Source organism: Papilio machaon, chromosome 26 (assembly GCF_912999745.1).
Source record: "Papilio machaon chromosome 26, ilPapMach1.1, whole genome shotgun sequence".
Taxonomy (NCBI): Eukaryota; Metazoa; Arthropoda; class Insecta; order Lepidoptera; family Papilionidae; genus Papilio; species Papilio machaon.
In genome coordinates this window covers 4,899,150-4,919,629 of record NC_060011.1, presented here as the reverse complement: position 1 = coordinate 4,919,629, position 20,480 = coordinate 4,899,150, and the positions used below count along the sequence as shown (strand labels likewise).

General features: G+C 35.3%; 1 protein-coding gene across 1 annotated transcript; it reads right to left on the bottom strand.

Annotated features, from left to right (window-relative positions):
* Nucleotides 1-692: 692 nt before the first annotated feature.
* LOC106711914 (protein Cep89 homolog) lies at nt 693-19,800 on the bottom strand. The gene is made up of 13 exons (XM_045684458.1): nt 19,631-19,800; nt 17,237-17,480; nt 16,313-16,470; nt 14,899-15,136; nt 14,019-14,160; nt 13,384-13,511; nt 12,860-12,958; nt 11,777-12,070; nt 10,817-10,976; nt 3,074-3,241; nt 1,990-2,155; nt 985-1,172; nt 693-881 (listed from the first exon to the last, which is right to left on the bottom strand). The coding sequence occupies exons 1-13, from the start codon at nt 19,661-19,663 to the stop codon at nt 713-715; spliced, it is 2,187 nt and encodes a 728-aa protein (XP_045540414.1). The 5' UTR covers nt 19,664-19,800; the 3' UTR covers nt 693-712.
* Between the last annotated feature and the right edge of the window lie 680 nt (nt 19,801-20,480).

Below are 20,480 nucleotides of genomic sequence, written 5' to 3'. Positions count from 1 at the left end.
ATTGGTACATGTCGGGTTTGAACCCAGGACCTGCATATTACGAGTCAAGTGTTTAACCCCTGAGTTCCATAATTGTCAGAGGACATAAGCATAAGTACTCAAACTTTATTTTTAATTAAAGTTCACAATCGACTTCGTCAACGCAGAAAAAAAAAAGTATCCTGAAACTTTCCCGCGTGCATCAGCTACTTTCCCGTCAAAGTCCCGTCAAAATCGATCCATCCGTTCCCGAGATTACCGGTAACAAACGCAGCTTACAGATGGACAATTTTTATTTCTATATTTCATAAAGACACTGCAATTTTTAATATTATTTATAGATTATGTGTTGCTCTATAAAAACTTTTGTCTATTTCTTTTTCTTTTCATCCTCTTGAAATTATATTCTTGAGACAAATTCTATATCAAATCTATAATATCCAATTTATATCTAGAACAAACTGATGTCAGAAATCCCTAACAAAAAAACAAGAAATCTCAAGAATTCTCAACAAGAAATTACCATATTTGAACTTACGACATTGAAATTAAAAAAAAAACATTTTATAATACTTTTTACGTCACTATACGCATTTTAATAAACTTTTCGTATTGTTCTATATCTTATAACTTTCTAGAATAATTGGTCTATCAAATGCAATATGCATTTACGAAATTCCTTTCATAGTTTCTAAGATTATAGCGTACAAACATTTCCATAGTAATTCTAACATCATTTGTTACCTTTCCTTTTTTCTTTATCTTGATAATATCCTCCGGAACTGGGAACTAATTTTACAGTTGGTTTCATATCTTTCTTATCCTTTTCTTTAGTGGAAGAACTATCGGAAGATGAATTCGAGACGATTCCTTGCAAACGATGGGCATTGGTTTGACTTAATCTGTAGTAAAATAGCTTTTTTTAAGTCAAAAAAACTTTTAGACCACTTTTTCACTAGCGATTTTCTGGACGTTTTTAACTTGACTTGGCGACTGATCACTTACCTAACTTCTTCGACATCAGCCACCTTATCAATAAGGCTGCGTATGATGCCCTCCTTGTGCTGCAGCGCGAGGGCCGCTCGCTCCAGCTCACGGCGGTGCTCAACCTGCGCAGCGGCAGCACGCCGCTCCTGCTGTACTATGCGACGTTCTAGTTCTTCTAATGATGTGTAGGCGCGAGATTTAACTGCCTACGTCGGAAAAATCCGATAATGTATCAAATTTTGCATTTAACTTTGATTGAAAAACTTTCTCTTTTTTTGTATTATCCACTTGATTTTGTTGCTTTTAGAAAAATTTTCATTTCATTTTGGTATGAAAATAAAAAAATTGTATATTTTAGGTTAGATACTAAATTCAGCTCTAAACATCTAACTAAACTTAACGAAAGATGTCATTATTAAGGGAGTGGTGATTGAAATTTGAAATGATGACGACGATTTTGTACATCCTCACATAGACAAATAAAGACAGGGAGATAATATAACTAACAAAAGTAACAACAAATCCTTACTAATATTATAAATTAGCTTTTACACGCGACTCCGTCCGCGCGGAATAAAAAATAGAAAACGGGGTAAAAATTATCCTATGTCCGTTTCCTTGTTCTAAGCTACCTGCTCACCAATTTTCAGTCAAATCGATTCAGCCGTTCTTGAGTTATAAATAGTGTAACTAACACGACTTTCTTTTATATGTATAGATAGATTCGAATTTAACTATGTTTCGCTTTCACGTCAAAACTACTAAACCGATTTAAAAAAAATTTAATACATAGTCTAAACCCTGACACCTTTGTCAGGGTCCTATGTCCTATGTTCCAACATAGGTCCTATGTCCCCAACCCACCTATGTCCCACCTATGTCTTTACATAGGCTACTTTCTAACGACTAAAAAGAATGAAAGTAATATGAAGGTATTATTGGAGCTAGAAACTTCAAAATTATTTTTGTAGGTTATCAATTCAGTGTAACTAAATACAACATCCAAAGACAAGATATAAATACCTTTATCTCAGTTTTTATAGTATCGAGAGCGTGCAGCGCTTGCTGCAGCGGCTCGTTGTGTTGTGAGCGCTTGCTGCGCTTACTTCGTGCGCGGCGCACGCGCATCGCGCTCGCTGCGGCGGTGCGCGCGCGGTCACGGAATATCACCGCCGCACGACGGTAAAGTCTGATTAAAATTTATATACTGAATGGAAAAACTAGAACGGAATACCACAGATTTCTTTCTAGAAAATGAGACAGTTTTACCCAACTAAAGAACTTATTAATAGGTCACATTTGACACTACATTCAAAACTAACAACGTAACCTTGTAACGGCGGGCTTTTTTGAAGTTACAATAGTAGAATTGCTTACATTTAAAAAAAACGATTAAATCGATGGCTCCTACGAATAACGACCAATGTGCAAATTAACAACTTTACAGGAGAGGCTCTCAAAATTTCAACCATATAGGAAAATAGGCCGCAAAGGCCTCTTTACTTCAGCAAAAAGATAACCATTTACACCTGTAAATGTGTATTTATGTTTAGTGCATGTTATTAAATAAACAAAGAGGTATCTTTTAATACAAAAAAGTAAAAATAATCAATTTGTTACGTTGGCTATATATGTTTCAAGTTAAAATAGATTCATTCACTTGGATCGATGTTTATAATCATTTCAACTCACTATGAAGCTAAAATTAACACTAAGGTCAACATATAAATCTTCCTCTAGAACCGAAACAAAGTAACTTTAAGTTAAAGTTGATTAAACTGGAAGCTAGATGACTTCAAAGTTTTACCTTACATCAAACATCTCGAAAATTATTTAATAAATTTGATTTATATATAAAGTACTAGCTTTTACCCGCGACTTCGTCCGCGCGGAATAAAAAAATGTACTCAAGATAAAAAAGTTCCCATGCCCGTCTCCTAGTTCTAAGCTACCTCCCCATCAATTTTCAGCTAAATCAGTTAGACCGATCTTGAGTTATAAATAGTGTAACTAACACGATTTTCTTTTATATAAGATAGATTAGTTTTATGATAAAATTACGAAATTTGTTTTTTGAAATAATGTGAGATTCATATAAATAAATCACCTGACATTCTTCAAAGCGGTTCTGAGTTCTTCCTTCACCGCTTCGTGCTCCTGACACATCTTGTTGTACTTCTCTTCTGTAGTACGAACATCTTCTTGCATCTTCTTCACTAGCTCAGATTTACGTTCGTTCTCCATTGAATACTGGTGTTTTAGTTCTTCTAGTAAACTGCGAATATATTAAAGCATCATTAAAAAGGCCAAAAATTAATAATAGTAGGAGAGCCCACGAGGCTAAATGGGGATTTACTCGAGCATCGTAGAGACCTATTGGGATGCAAAGCTTAGATGATAAGAAGAAAAAAATGTTATATGATATATACCTTTACATCAGTGGGGGAAGCGGCTATAGATTTTTAAAAATGTAAAAAAAAAAAAATTTATCGAGCGCGTCAGATTTTCTAAGGGCGTGTTAAGTGCACCAAAAAAAGCTCTTATTCACTAATCTGACGATTTCGATGGGACGCAAACTCGCGGTCATTTTTATAATGTGCAAAAAAATTCGCCATTTTGAAATACTCAAGCGCGTCAGATTAAGATATATATGGTTTATCTTTATGTTCTAAACGTACTGTCTCATAATCTGACGATTATGTAGAGGGATTCGCCTGATTTGACAAAAAAAAAATTAGAAAAACGGTTCGGCCTTATACATGGGCCCCATGTTTTGTGGAGGTACTTAACCGGGTACAAGGTATCCCCCTGTATATTAATCTGCCGTGCTTTAGGAAATCCCGAAATCCCCGCTTGGGCTCCCCTACTATAACTACGCTACTTAGTGAGTGATAACACATCTAAATAAAGTGATACTATTGACTTCTAAATTAATCTAAGACCTTTTAACTGTGATAAGTCACGCATGTTGGCAATTTCTATAATCTAGGTATTGTTGTTTTCACGAAAAACAGGTGTATAAATTATATATAATGTTAGCACTGCACTTTGTAAATAAAACACTGTTGAACAACTTAAACTCAATTTATTTAATCTTTGCTTAACATAATGTCTAGAAGATAATTCGAAACGATACTGCGTTAACAAAATAGGTCAGCGACATCTACCGAGCAGTTGCGTAAATAAACATAAAAAATAATTGATCGCCGCGTGTAAAACAATACAGCGCCATCTAGTGAGCGAATCGATTTTATTCTTATTTTACATATTTGGACATACCGCCCACCAAGAACTTGTTCTTTACATATAATATACACAAAGCTATACAATAATAATTGGAAATGCTGACCAAAGAAAAGACAATCAGTTAAACTACAAAATAACCACTAGAAAAAAAAACAAAAAAACTACTATTTAATTGTTAAAGTACTTCGGTAATCAACATAACATATGAAATACAAACAAAAAAAAGGAAACAAAAATAATTTCTATACAATAAGTTGGCCGCCCACCGTGAAATACTAACAAATAATAAAGTACAAAATTGCTAAAATGAACATCTATACAATATTAATATACATCACTATTCAATACCAACTTCTGACTTTGGAAGAAAACATAATTTATTACAAGGTCTCTTTACGATACCATTGGTCGTTTTTATGGTTACCACCCGAGTAATATTATCCTTGCCTGTATGTTTTTGTATAATCCTTCCCAGTATCCATTTTGCCGGAGGCAGGTTCTGATCGTGTATAATAACAACGTCATCAATTTCTGGCTCAATTCTTTTTGTGATCCATTTATATCTCTGGTTCAAGGTGATTAGATATTCCGCTGACCATCGTTTCCAAAAATCGTTCACCATCTTTTGAGTTAGTTTCCATCGTTGAAGACCGGTAATGATGTTATTGCTAGAGTAATCTCGATCTGGAATAATAATCAAAGGCTCCCCAACAAGAAAATGTCCCGGAGTCAACGGTAAAGGATCGTCGGGACTATCGCTTAATTGACTTAGAGGCCTAGAATTTAGGCAGGCCTCTATCTGAGTTAAGACGGTAGCCAGCTCTTCAAAGGTGAGGGTGCTATCGCCCAAAATTCTTTTTAGATGAGCCTTGGTGGAACGCACACCTGCCTCCCAAAGTCCGCCAAAATTAGGAGCCAGTGGAGGTATATAATGCCAAGTCGTACTTTCACTAGCCAATAAAGTACCAATCTCTTTCGGCAATTCTGAAGTGGCTCTGTTAAACATATTTTTCAACTCCTTATCGGCACCGACAAAATTGGTGCCGTTATCACTGTATAAATTTTTACAGTGTCCTCTTCTGGACACAAATCTACGGAAGGCGGCAATGAAACCATCTGCAGTTAAACTTGAAACGGCTTCCAAATGAATAGCACGGGTAACCATGCAGATGAAAATACAAATGTACCCCTTATAGGTCTTTGAACCGCGCCCTGGCGAGAATCTAATCCTAATGAACCCAGTAAAATCCACACCAGACGACTTGAATGCTCTCTCCGGCTTAACTCTAACAGATGGGAGTTGACCCATGAATGGGTTTCTCTTTTGTCCTGAGTATCTGACGCAAGTTACGCAATCTCTATAACACTTTTTAACGTAATCCCTAGCTCTCAATATCCAATATTTGGATCTCAAATAATTAAGCATTACCAATGGACCTCCATGCAGTGTTTTTAAATGTGCATCATAAATAACCAATCGTGTGAGATGACTTGCACCAGGCAATATGATAGAATGTTTCTTATCAAAACATTCTTGAGACTGTTGGATGCGACCACCGACTCTTAGCACCCCATTTTCATCAAAAATGGGGCAAAGCGTATGAAGTTTGCTAGATTTAGACACGGATCCGGTAGACTTTAACTGTTTGATTTCTTCCTTAAAATGTAAATTCTGAACGTCTCGGACACAAATCGTCAAAATATCATCCATCTCTTTCGGTGTAATATTATCTCTAAGCCTTCTATCTTCTTTAGGTATTTTCCAACGTGACACTCTTTTACAATACGATAATACTCGCAATAGATTTGGTAACCTCGAAAATCTTCTCCATATAAATTCTTCATCTAATTGAATGACAGTAGTCATAGCCTTAACGGGTCTCTGTTCCTCCTCGGTCGTAAAGTCTTTCTGAACAGGGAATTCAATATTGTCCTCATCTTTTAACCATTCAGGACCATGCCACCATAACATATTTTCCTTAAGGTCTTCTGCTGGCAAACCGCGCGAAGCACAATCTGCCGGATTGAACCTAGTGCCCACGTGATTCCACTGATCACGGTCCATCATAGTTAAAATCTCAGAAACGCGATTACTAACAAATGTTGTCCATCGGCTTGGTTCACCACGAAGCCACGCTAGCACCACCGTGGAGTCAGACCAAGCATATAGGTTCTCTTTACTAACCTTCAGAACTTGTGATACTTCGGAAATTAATTGAGCTGCCAGAAGAGCTGCACAAAGCTCCAAGCGGGGAATCGACACTTCCTTCTCAACTGGCGCAACACGGGTTCTAGCTGTAACCAAATTCACATTGTAATTGCCCTTTTCATCCCTAGCCTTAACATATACAGCTGCAGCGTAAGCTGTTTGTGAGGCATCGGCAAATGCATGCAACTCGACGTGATTGCCGCGCTTTACTTGCAACCACCTCGGTATGATTATGTCTTTGACCTTAACCAAACTTCTTTTAAATTCAAGCCATTCCTTTAACAGATTTTGTGTGACTTCATCATCCCAAGACAAACCTGACTTCCACAATTTCTGCATGTAAACCTTAGCAGTAACAACTACAGGTGCGATCCATCCTAAAGGATCGTACAGCCTCGCTATTTCTGACAATATCTTCCTTTTAGTGATGGGGCACTCGGTTTCAGGCAATTTATGTATATATTCGAATCTATCCGTGTTCTTGTTCCAGCTTATACCCAAAACCTTGACCATATCATTTTCTTTAAAAACCAACGATGAATCCGCCCTTTGCTTATCTGTTTTAATGTATTTAAGTAATTTCTCACTATTTGTGCACCATTTCTGTAGATTGAATCCTCCAGCCTTCATTACTTTATTCAATTGCTCATAAATCTCAATGACTTCATCTTCTGTTTCTCCTCCCGATAATAAGTCATCCATATAAAAATCTTCTAGTATTATTTTTGCCGCTATTGGATACTTCAATTGTTCATCCTTGGCTAATTGTTGTAGACATTTTACTGCTAAATATGGTGCACACGACGTACCGAAAGTGAGTCTTACCAATTTATAGCATTCTAATTCCTGGTTTGGGTCGAACCTCCACAAAATTCTTTGGCTATCAGTATCCTCATCTCGCACTCGAATCTGCCTGTACATTTGTTCAATGTCTGCCACCACACAGTATGGATGTAATCTCCATCTCATCAGAATGTGTCTTAGATCCTGTTGAAGCTTAGGACCTATAATGAAACAATCGTTTAAAGACACATTGTTAGAGGCCTTGCAAGACGCATCAAAGACACACCTCACTTTGGTTGTATCTTTATCTTCCCGCACAACAGCGTGATGTGGGAGGTAAAAAACTTTCTTAGACTTGTCGTCCGTAACTTTAACCATGTGGCTCTGATTTATGTAATCTGCTATTACCTTTTTGTATTCATCATATAACCTTGGATTTCTTAATAATTTCTTTTCTAATGATATAAATCTTCGTAGTGCTGTCTCCTTCGATTTGCCCCTAAAACACTGTGGATCATCGTCTTTATACGGCAACGTTACTACATACCTCCCGTTTTCATCTCTTGTTATAGTCTTCTCAAAAATTTCTTCACAAATTATCTCATCTTTCGTCATACGCTTTTCTATACTCTCTGATCCTCTCTCTATCTCCCAGAATTTGCTTAACTGTTGATCTTCTTTCACTTGTAGATGTAGACTTATGATTCTTGGATTTGATTGCTTGGCCGTCTTAACTCTTCCTGATAAAATCCAACCAAACTGTGTATTCTGTGCAATAGGACCACAGTCGGTTGGGTGTCGTTTTAGGCCCTCTAATATAATTTCGCTCAAAACGTCAACGCCTAGAATAATATCAACTCTGCTCGGTTCTCCAAAACGCGGATCTGCCAGTGATAAATTCTCGATTTCTGGCCAATCCGTGATGAACGTTGAATTATTTGGTATAAAAGATGTGAGAGTGCTCAACACATAGGCATTAACTGATATCGTAAATGAATTATGACGTGATTCTACTTGAAATGACACCATGCTCTGAGTGCGCGTCTCTCCGTCGCCCACTCCAGATATCACACCATTAACTGAAGATCGTTTTAGACCCAAGGCTTGAACTGTAGCTTCATTAATAAATGATGCCTCGGAGCCTTGGTCAACGAGTGCTCGTACTATTTGAGAATATCCGGTGTCTGATTTGATCTTAACTACAGCTGTAGCTAGTAATACCTCACTTTGCGTCTCATGTGCAAAATGAGTTGAAATCTTAATATCTCTCTCAGTATTTTTAGATAACTCACTAAGCTCCTTCGACTCGGCAGGAGCCTGATTCTGATATTCTTGTTTTCTATCCAGATGTAACAGACTGTGGTGGCGTTTACCACAGCGTCGACAGCATGTTGATTGACGGCAAAACCTAACCGAATGATTATGTGCCAAACAATTGAAGCACAATCTCTTTAATCGTACAAACTCGGATCTCTCTTCTGGGCTTTGCTCGCCAAATTTTTTACATTGAAATAGAATATGTGGTCCAGAACACATAGTGCAGGCTATATTTTGCGAAGTAGCTCCACGTTTCTCAATAGTGGAATGGAATGACTTGTGCTTTACTATTGCTTTAGGTAGATTTACCATTTCCAACGTTCTGAAGCGTGTCTCCAAAAACTTAGTTAGATCTAACCAGGTGGGTAGTGAATTTGATTCAGATTGACTAACGTGTATCTCCCACTGCTTCCGGGACTCAGGATCTAACTTAGACACAACTAAATAATTGACGATGACATCCCAATGGTCCACATTAATTTTTAAATTCTTCAATGATTTCAAACATGCAGTGGTAGTATCTAACAGTTGCTTTAAGCCTACTGCTGAATCTGAAGGGATATTTCGCTGATAAAATAACTTCTTCATTATTTCATTGGTATTATATCGTAAGTTATTGTATCGCTGGATCAACAGTTTCCACGCTTCAGCATAATTTGTTTCTATCGTCGTCAAGTTTTTGAGCAGATTTGCAGGTTCTCCCGACAAGCTACTCTTTAAGTAGTGCAATTTTTGAACACCACTTAAACTTGTATTCTCGTGAATAAGCGAGACAAACATGTCATAAAAGGTTTGCCATTCATCGTATGCTCCTGAGAATGAAGGCAAATTGATTTGAGGTAATCTCACTTCACAAGTTGATGCAGATGTCTCTGCGATAGCACCACATTGCCTTGATGTCGATGGAGAAATTGCACGTAAATCTTCTTTCATTTTAACTTTATATTCTAAGTAGACTTCTTCAAATGCATCAATAGTGTCGTTTTTAAAATAATATAATTTCTTCCTATCGTCAGCTGAGACTTGAGATATTATTTCTGTGTGTTGATTAATGAATGTTGTGTATAAATTTTCTAATTGTTCGAGTCTTGCTTCTATATAAGCTAGTGTAATCCGCTCCTTGGGAGACTTTTTGTAATTCTGAAACGCCTTCTGCAGACGCTGCCATTGGTCTTCTTGCTTCACAAGAAGTGGGTCCATTTTGAATTATTTTTGAAAATTTGCAAGTCCCAGTATAGCCCAACTTAAAAATTTTCCAAGTCCTTTAAGATCAAAATTTTTGTAAGTGTCAGTGTAATACAACACAAAATTTTACAAGTCCTTTAACACCGAAATTTTCTAAGTCCCAGTATCACACAACACAGAAATTTTTACAAGTCCTTTAACACCGAAATTTTCTAAGTCCCAGTATCACACAACACAGAAATTTTTACAAGTCCAAATCACTATTCCAATATTCTAAGTCTAAGTCTTTAACACCTTTTCACTTGAAACACTAATAATTTTTCTAAGTCCAATTTAACTTTAAAATTTTTCTAAGTCCTAAACACTTTAACAGTCACTTCACTTTACTCACGATTTTACAAGTCCAATCTTCAACTCCAATGTTCCAATGTTCCCGGGTTTCGGCACCAGATGTTAGCACTGCACTTTGTAAATAAAACACTGTTGAACAACTTAAACTCAATTTATTTAATCTTTGCTTAACATAATGTCTAGAAGATAATTCGAAACGATACTGCGTTAACAAAATAGGTCAGCGACATCTACCGAGCAGTTGCGTAAATAAACATAAAAAATAATTGATCGCCGCGTGTAAAACAATACAGCGCCATCTAGTGAGCGAATCGATTTTATTCTTATTTTACATATTTGGACATATAATATAGGTATAATACTAGTGTCGCCCGTGACTCCGTCCGCGCGCAGTAAAAAAAAACTTAATAGGGGTATGAAAAATAGATAGTAGCCGATTCTCAGACCAACTGAATACGCATATAAAATTTGGTAAAAATCGGTAAAGCTGTTTCGGAGGAGTACAGTAACTAACATTGTGACATAGAAATCTATATATATAAAAGAAAGTCGTGTTAGTTACACTATTTATAACTCAAGATCGGTCGAACTGATTTAGCTGAAAATTGATGGGGAGGTAGCTTAGAACTAGGAGACGGACATAAGAACTTTTTTATATTGTGTACATTTATTCCGCGCGGACGGAGTCGCGGGTAAAAGCTAGTTTTATATATAAGATATATATGTAATTATATTGTAGAAACACAAATGTCAACATACCGTTTGCAATGATCCAGCCTCCGTTCATGTAAGTCAGCGGGCACTGTGCGCGCGCGCATCGCGTCCAGCTGTGATATCTTACCAGCAGAGAGCTCCAGTGCGCTCTTCACTGCGAAGTACTCGCGATGTACTGTCTCGTAGTCGCGTATCATTGCACCCACTGACATACAAATTTATCTTACTAATATTATAAATACGAATGTTTGGATGTATGGATGGATGGATATATGGATGGATTTTTGAAAGTATCTTCAAAACGGCTAAACAGATCGTGCTGAAATTTGGCATACATATACAACGTAGTCTGGAAGAACATAAGCTACTCTTTAAGTTTTTTTTTTTTTAATTTCGCGCGGACGGTTTCGCGGGCGACAAATAGTATTGATGTAATACAAAATACTAAATTAACATTATACTATATTACTAGCTGTCGCCCGTGACTCCATCCACAGGTAATTAAAATAAAAAAAAATAATTAGTAGACTATGTTCTACATCTGTGACAAATTTCATCAAGATCAATTTAGGTGTTCTGAAGATACCTTTAAACAAACATCCATCCATTCATCTAAATTCTAAACATTCGCATTTATAATATTAGTAAGATAACAACAATCCTAAAACGATTGACAACGGTAGGAAATAATTTTATAGATGGCAATACTGCATCTTGAAAACTACCCAACTTTCTGTCAAATTTTACATGTTTGTCAAACTATTTGATAAAAGTACGATATTGTTTAATTATTTCTACAATATTTGAAATGTTTGACGAATAGCTTTACCAAATAACTTCGTCAAATATGACGTGAAGTGACGTCATGTTGATTTTTTTAGTGTTGCCATATCGTTATTTATAAACATATCATAGATTAAATATATGTATAAAGAAACTGTTATTTATTTAAATATAATAATGAAAATATCTTTTTTTTAAAATAAGAGCTCAAAATAAACTTACTTTTATCTTCATACAATTCATAAACCTCTTTCAATTTGGATTCAGCTCGTTCCGCTCTTTCTTGTAAAGTGGCCTTTTCTATATCTGCCGTCTCCCTCTCTACTACCAGTTTCTTATAACTCTGTCTCACTTGTGACAGTTCGTTCTCTAACAAAGTCACTTTCTCACTTAATGCTTTGTTTTCAATTACAATTTGTTTAGATTTCTTGTTAATATTTTCAAATTGTTTCTCATAGTCATTTATAAGATTATCTTTTTCTTGTAAATTCTCTTGATATGCATCAAATAATGGCGCTGGAAAGAAACCAGTAAAAAATATTTCAAGACGGGGAAATCTATCTATCTATATATATATATATATATATAAAAGAAAGTCGTGTTAGTTACACTATTTATAACTCAAGAACGGCTGAATCGATTTGACTGAAAATTGGTGGGCAGGTAGCTTAGAACCAGGAAACGGACATAGGATAATTTTTACCACGTTTTCTATTTTTTATTCCGCGCGGACGGAGTCGCGGGTAAAAGCTAGTTTATAATACAACATTGTATTATTACGAAAGTTATTGTTATTAATAGTTTTAAAAACTTTCAAATAGCGTATTTTTTTTAATTACTGTTATGGATTTCTTAAGAAATGATCAAGAAGGGGGTGACAGAGATGATGACAGACAGATTCATTAAGAGGACGGAAACCTGGTGCACCGACCCTACCTAAGTGGGACAAGGTCAAGGAGATGATGATGATGAATTTCTTAAGAAAGTCTATTTTTATATCTTAAAAAGGCCACTTGAATTCGCCTAAATAGCGAAGCGACAGCTGCCCATAGACATCCGCAATTGCAGATACGTTGCCTAATTTTAATCGACAAAGGAGGGGACGCACAGAAATAGAATATTTACCCTTCCTACGCGACCCCTCCTCATTCTAATCCCCATACCTTTCCTTAAAAAAAAGAGGAATAAAATTTTGTGGATTTTTTCCATTTTACAAATTTTAATTACGTCATACAAAATCTAAACTAAGGGTGACCTTATTGATAAATTAACGACTCTGAATGTGCAGTAGAACTAGTGTTATACCTAAAGCCTGTGCGCTAAGTAATCCTGATAGATCAACAACTCTTGTGTGAGGCTCTTCATTATAGTCCTTTTTCGTTGCTTCTTCGGTATTTGTAGTTTCTAAACAAAAAAATGTAACTATTAAAAATAAAAAAATATTTTTTAGATGTTTGAAAAGGACTTTATGTAAAGAAAAAAGGGGTGGGGGGGATTTTAGGTATTTCAGGTAACAACTATTGAATCTAATATAGTGAAAAACTGAAATAATCTTACTAATATTATAAATGCGAATGTTTAGATGGATATTTAATTGAAGGTATCTCCAGAACGGTTCAACGGATCTAGATTAAATTTGGCACAGATTTAGAACTTTTTTTAGTTAGTCAGCTATTCAAGTATAAAGATTATTTGGACACTAGATTTAACGACTTTTTTCCACTTTTGTAATTAAATTGATTTCCACTGCGAAAAAATTCTTAATAAAAATATTCTCAGAATATTTTAATTATTTCTTCTTATCAGTGGAAACGCACTTTTATTATTACCTCGTCTCTGTCCTAAAGTGCTGATAATAGAGTCTATACAGTCATATTTGTCTGTACTTTTGTCTGTTTTCAATGTTGCTACATTGCTTCGTATCTTCTCTTGGTAACGAGCTAATTGTACGTTGAGTCTGAAAATTAATAAATTAATTGCTGATTTAGTATCTTTTTTTAGGATATAGACAAAAAAACCGTCTTTAAGATTAGAAGTTCAATAATAATAAAAAAGTGTGCCAAACTTCCTATTTTTTTTTCCTATAAATAAATAAAGCTAAGACCACAACATTTTTAACAAGAAGATTATGTTTTTCATCTTTCTAATATTATAAATACGAATATTTGAATGTATGGATGTTTGTTTGAAGTTATCTCCGGAACGTCTGAACATATCTTGATGAAATTTGGCACAGATGTAGAACACAGTCTGGAAGAACAAATATTTATCAAGATTTATTTTTAATTCCACGCGAACGGAGCCGCGGGCGACAGTTAGCCATTATATATATACTGGTAAGTATACATACAATCTGTTATAACTTAAACTTAAACATGATCTAGAAATAAAAAATGTTTCAATTCATATTTTTTTATAACATTAAGTTATGTGAATGTTTCGTCAGTGAGAACGTGACACAAACCTGTATAATACATCTTTGAGCGCTTGCATATCTTTCTGCAGTCTAGAGTTGAGTTCTCTTGCTTGGTTCAATACAATCTGACGACTGCTGCAACTCATGCAGACTTCAACAAGTGGTATTGCTGTTGTTGGTTCAGAGTGATCTGGTAGAACAGATTAACTGTTAACTGGTCTACCAATAGCTTTTTTATATTATTAGGTGGGAACGAGCGTGCAGCCACCAGAAATCGCCGATAAAACGAAACAGCCGCTGCCCATAGACATCCGCAATTGCAAATGCCTACCTACGGAGGAGAGGACACACAGGGAAAGGATATTTTCCCTTCATATGCATTCTGTCCTCCGTCAATTCAACTTTCCATCCTTTCCTTATAAGAAAAGGGTGAGAACGGAAACAGGACTAAAATTAGTCCTCCGGCACCACACTCATCAGAAGAAAGGATGAACTAATTTCACTTGAGGCCTGTCTTCTTTGTGGTTGTGGTATTTTATCAGGCGAGGCCAATTCGTGCAACAGATGTTGATGGCCTCTACCACTTTTAAAAGAGCAACGCTTGTAGAAAGGTTTATGTGTGTTTTTTTTTTAATTTAAATAGGGATTACAATATATGTTACACAGTGTTTATAATTAGAAAGCAAACCAAAAAAATATGGAAAATTCCAAAATGCAAAAAAAAAAAAAATTATGGTGGAACGTTATGTAAAGTTTTTTTTTTAATTCAGTCAAGAAAAAAGCTAGATTATTTTACTAAATTAACCAGGTAAAAGATTTAAAAACTATTAATAAACAACAATTTCGCAAGAAATTTAAAGTGGCAATTATATTTATACTTAAAATAAGTCCTTTAAATTAACTTTAATTTGATAAAAAGATTACTGACCTTTATCGGGTAAATCAAACTGTCTCACTCTCTCCTGCAAACTCTTACACTTGTCTTCTAAGTCTGCATTCTTCTCCCTTTCTTCTTTTATCACAATTTTACATTCTTCTGCATATTTCAATAATGTTGCATGTTCACATTTCAGTCGTTCATTTTCACTGGCGAATAGTTTATTGTATTCTAAAATCGTTTTCAATTTATCTTTTAGTTTTGCTATATGTGCATCTTTTTCTGATATCTGAAAATTATATATCTATATATATAAAAGAAAGTCGTGTTAGTTACACTATTTATAACTCAAGATCGGTCGAACTGATTTAGCTGAAAATTAATGGGGAGGTAGCTTAGAACTAGGAGACGGACATAGGAATTTTTTTATCTTGTGTGCATTTTTTTTATTCCGCGCGGACGAAGTCGCGGGTAAAAGCTAGTTAATAATATACTGGATAATATGTATTTCATCCAACCTATGATGTATACAAATGTTTGGATGGATGGATGTTTGTTAGAAGATGTATGCAAAACCACTAAACAGATCTTGGCACAGATGTAGAACATAGTCTGGAAGAACACATAAGCAACGAATTAAGTTTTTTTCTAATTCTCCGACGGACGGAATCGCAGGCAAGAGCTAGTTATAAATATTGAATTAAGCAAATCTTACTCATATTATAAATGCTATTGTGGAAGGATGGATGTTTGTATGAAGGTATCTTCAGAACGGCTCAACAGATCTTGATGAAATTTAGTACATTTGTGGAACATAGTCTGGAAGAACACATAGGCAACTTATTATGTTTTTTTTTATCCGCGCGGACGGAGTCGCAGGCAACAGCTAGTTTCAAATAAAATAACGGAAATTACTTATTACATTACAAATCAATGTTATAAACACTTTTTTAAGAGTACCCTCCAATCTTAACCATAAAACTGGCTTGTCTTTTACCAGGAGAAAGTTAAGTTTAAAAAAAAATAAGAAAGAATTTTACATATTATCACCTATATGGATAGATAATAGACATAAAAGAATAATGTACATTCTTCCGATGTGATAAAAACTATATCATACTAGCTGTAGCCAGAGACTCCGTCCGAGCAGAATTAAAAAGACCTAATAAGTAGCATATGTGTTCTTCCAGACAATGTTCTAAATTTCATCAATACCTGTTGAGCCGTTCCGGAGATACCTTCAAACTTCGATCCATCTAAGACTAAATCTAATATATAAAATTCTCGTGTCACAGTTTTCGTTCCCGTACTCCTCCGAAACGGCTTGACCGATTCTCATGAAATTTTGTGAGCATATTCAGTAGGTCTGAGAATCGGCCAACATCTATTTCCCCCCCCCATTTAGTTTTTTTTAACTGCGTGCGGACGGAGTCGCGGGCGACAGCTAGTAAGGTATAAAACTTACTGAAACAATATTTTCTTCACATCTGTCCATAAGAGCGGTAATTAGCCGTTCATATTTCTTACTCAGTTTCTTCTTCTTTAGTAATTGTTTTCCTTCTTTATTAGTATCAGCCACCCCTCCATGTATGTTGCGTTTCCGTGGAGGTTTCACTGGTCTCTCTATCAGAAAAATATTATTAATATAAATATTTCTATTGTTTTTATTTTTATTTCTTGTCACTGTTCATGTGCACCCTAACAATTTGGTTTACTTAGCTTAATTTCTACCCAAAGGTTGTCTGACAGAGATCGCTGCTTAGCAATAAGACCACGTTTTGTGAAAATCCTGATGTACTTTCTTTTTTGTAACTCCATGATAGTGCACAATAAAGTGTATTTTTATTAGAGAAAGCAAATAAACCAGTATATAAGTTGGCATGTCCGGTAGAAGAGTGAGTGAGTAGAGTGCCAAAATAAATGCCATATAGTAAAAAAGATAAAGAAACAGTGGTCATTTTGACATTTGACTATTGTTTTAAATAATATATTAGAACACATTTTTAAATGATATTAAAAAAAATTTTAATAAATCGCTTTCAATATCCCTAATAATTATGTTATTAATATTATAGATCCAAATGTTTATATGGATGGATGTTTGTTTGAAGGTATTTCCAGGGCAGCTGAACAGATCTTGACGAAATTTGAAATATATGTGGTACATAGTCTGGAAGAACACATAGACTACTAATTTTGTTATTTTTAACTCCGTTCGGACAAAGTCACAGGCTATTGTTAGTTAATAGTAAAATAGTTACTAATTAAAAGAGGGTATGATTATAATTAGTGACCAAGTCTATGCATGTTGTGAATCTGTAATCTCTGCCTAACCTTAGGTCATGGATGTAAGTATGGTGATTTAAAAAAGTCCCGAAATCTTACTAACCGATCATATCTCTCGGATCTTCATATAAAGGATTATCATTAAACTCATCTATATCTTTTTGATGCATTTTAGATTCGGTTCTCTTCATCACAGCATTCAAAATATCAAGACGTAAGCTGTTCCGTTTTTCGGCTTCTGTTATGTAAAAATGTCGGTGATTTTGTGTAAAGTTACCCGTGAATGTTAATTTCTTTGGACTTTTCTTAATTAAGTTTCTCTTATTTACATGACTGTAGGTTGTCACCTGAAAATATACATATAAGTAAATGTATTTATGTTTGTTCTGTTTCTGTTTCTCTGTAACCTGTGCATAATAATAATAATAATAATAAGCCTTTATTTAACATGCCAAACTACAGTGATAACATTTTTTTTTTTTTTTTTTTGTATGAATAAGAGGTTGTCATGTCCCCTGCTGGGTATAGGCCTCCTCCATGTTTCTCCACTTGTCTCTGTCTGCAGCTGTTCTCATCCAAGCTTTTCCCGCTATTTTCACTATGTCGTCTGTCCATCGGGCTTTGGGTCTTCCTCTTTTTCTCTTGCCTCTTCCTGGACCAGACCATAGCGTCACTTGCTTCGTCCACCTGGCATCATCGGAGCGCATCACGTGTCCCGCCCATTTCCATTTTAGGCGCTGCGCCTGCTGTACTGCATCTATTAACTTCGTTCTTTGTCTGATGGTACGACTATTGAGTTTTTGTCTTATTTTGATATTCAGAATGCTTCTTTCCATAGCTCGTTGACAGGAACGTATTTTCATAATAGTATTACGGTCAAGGATCCATGTTTGGGCGCCGTACAACAAACTCGGAAGTATGGTCGAGTCTAAGACTTTTTTCTTTATTTTGAGAGATAATTTCGACTTCAGTATTTCTTTTAATGACCAGAACTTTTTCCACGCTATTTTTATTCGTCTATCAATTTCGTCTTTGTGTCTCGTATTCTTTATAGATATTTGTTTTCCGAGATATACATAATTTTCAACGTATTCAATAGGCATTTGGTTTACTGTAATAGGGTTTTTCGGGCCGTTGGTAGTTATTTTTGTCTTAGATGTATTAAGATGTAGGCCGACGTTTTTGCTAGCGTTGCTTAGCTCTGTCAGTATTTCTTCTAATGTGTTAGATGTGTTTGCAAAAAGAACTACGTCATCTGCAAATCTTAAGTTGCTTAGGTATTTCCCATCTATGTTAATTCCTTTTCGATTCCATTTTAAGTCACTCATTATATTCTGTAGGACAGCTATAAAGATCCTCGGAGATAGTGGGTCTCCTTGTTTTACTCCTTTGTAGATCTTAAATTCCGAGCCTAATCGGTCCAGTTTTACTCGGCTTGTGCTTTTTCTGTATATGTCTTTGATTATATTGATGTATATATTAGGTACGTTCTGCTTACTTAGTGCTTCCCAGATGCTCTCGTGTGAAATAGAATCGAAGGCTTTCGTGTAGTCAACATATGCGATATACAGTACTTCGTTGAACTCGAGGTATTTTTCAATGACTTGTTCCAGGGCATGGATATGATCCATAGTAGAATATCCTTGCCTGAAGCCCGCCTGTTCTGCTGGTTGACACTTCTCTATTGTGGGCTGTATTCGTTTTTCTAAACACGTTGAGAACAGTTTGTATACTGCTGGAAGTAGACTGATGGGCCGATAGTTATTTATATCAGTGGGGTCTCCCTTTTTATGCAAAAGAATTATTTGTGACCTTGCCCAAGTTTCAGGTATTTCTTGTGTTTCAAGTATTTTGTTGAATAGAGTGGTGAGAGGGTCAGCGAGTAGGTGCCCGCCAAGTTTTATTGCTTCATTAGGGATATTATCCGGTCCTGGACTTTTTTCGTTTTTTAATTTCTTGATGTTTTTTATTATTTCATTGAACGTGAAGTGAGGTACTAGCGATTGTGTGTCTTCTTCTTGTGTTTGTTTACTGATATTTGGTTCGTGTGCAATATCTTTCCTTCCATATAATGTCTTATAGAAATCTGTAGCCGTGTTTAATATGTCTGTCCTTGTTTGTTTTGTAGATTTTTTCTGCCCTTTCAGCGTTGGCATCCATGTTTTCTCTAAATTCAGTTGCTTGTAGGCTTTCTTTTGGCTTCCACTGCTTGTTAACTGTCTTTCAATAACTTTCATTCTGTAATTTTCGTAAGTAGTGTGTACATATTTAACTAAACTTCAAGTACAACATAATATTATGTGATTATTTTAAATAAAGGGTTATTAAAAAATATACTCGTATTATTTGGGAAATATAACATAGACACATATTATAACATCATTTTATGACACAAGTTGTGGCAGAATATATTAATTCCATATATTTTTCTTATAAATTAATTATTAGAATTATATTTCATTTCAAAATTTTGAAATGTACTTAACTTACTACTTACTTTTGGAGAGAATTGTATATAATCATCATCCATTGTCAACTGATAGTTAGTTTTTGTGCTAGAACGTTGAAATTCGTAGCCATTTCGTTGTATCAAAAAATATGCAATAGTTCACCCTTTTTACACATACAATTCTCGTTCTCTAAATAGAATGGACCGGTTTATTAAAGTGTAAAACAAACTCGATTGTACTAGGTAAAATTAGGTCAAATCAGAGCAAGTAACTGTTCAATAAATGAAAATAAGATTTGAACTATCGATAAAACTTCGCAAAAGGAGTACAACTTTTATAAAACTAATATGTAACTAAATAAGCCAATATACTCGGACTTTAACTTTGTTTTAATTTGCAAACGGAACTAAATTAGCTATATTATTTTTGTTTACTCTTTTTATTAGTTTTCTTTTTTGCACTTTGAAAATAACATTGTTTTTGACGTAGTTGCCATGGAAACCAAGCGAGTCCGTATATTGTACGACCCGATAATGCACGGCCCAATAATTCATGTACAAACAAACCTTTGTTTGTACATGAATTATTGGGCCGTACATTATCAGGTCGTGCATTATCGTGGCTGTGCATTATCCAGACCGTACCGATATTGTACAGCCACGATAATGTACGACCTGATAATTGGCGACCACTGGTCACGGAATATTAGGCCGTGCTTTACTTATACACGAATTATTTGGCTGTACATTAACGGTACGGGGGTGATATTGCACGGCCCGATAATTCATGACCACTTCCCTGATTGGTCAGCTCACCTGGTCTCTTATTGGTCAACAGATTATTCTGTCATTTATGGTTTGTGCCTCGTTTAGATTGGGATGAAGAAAAGAAATTTTG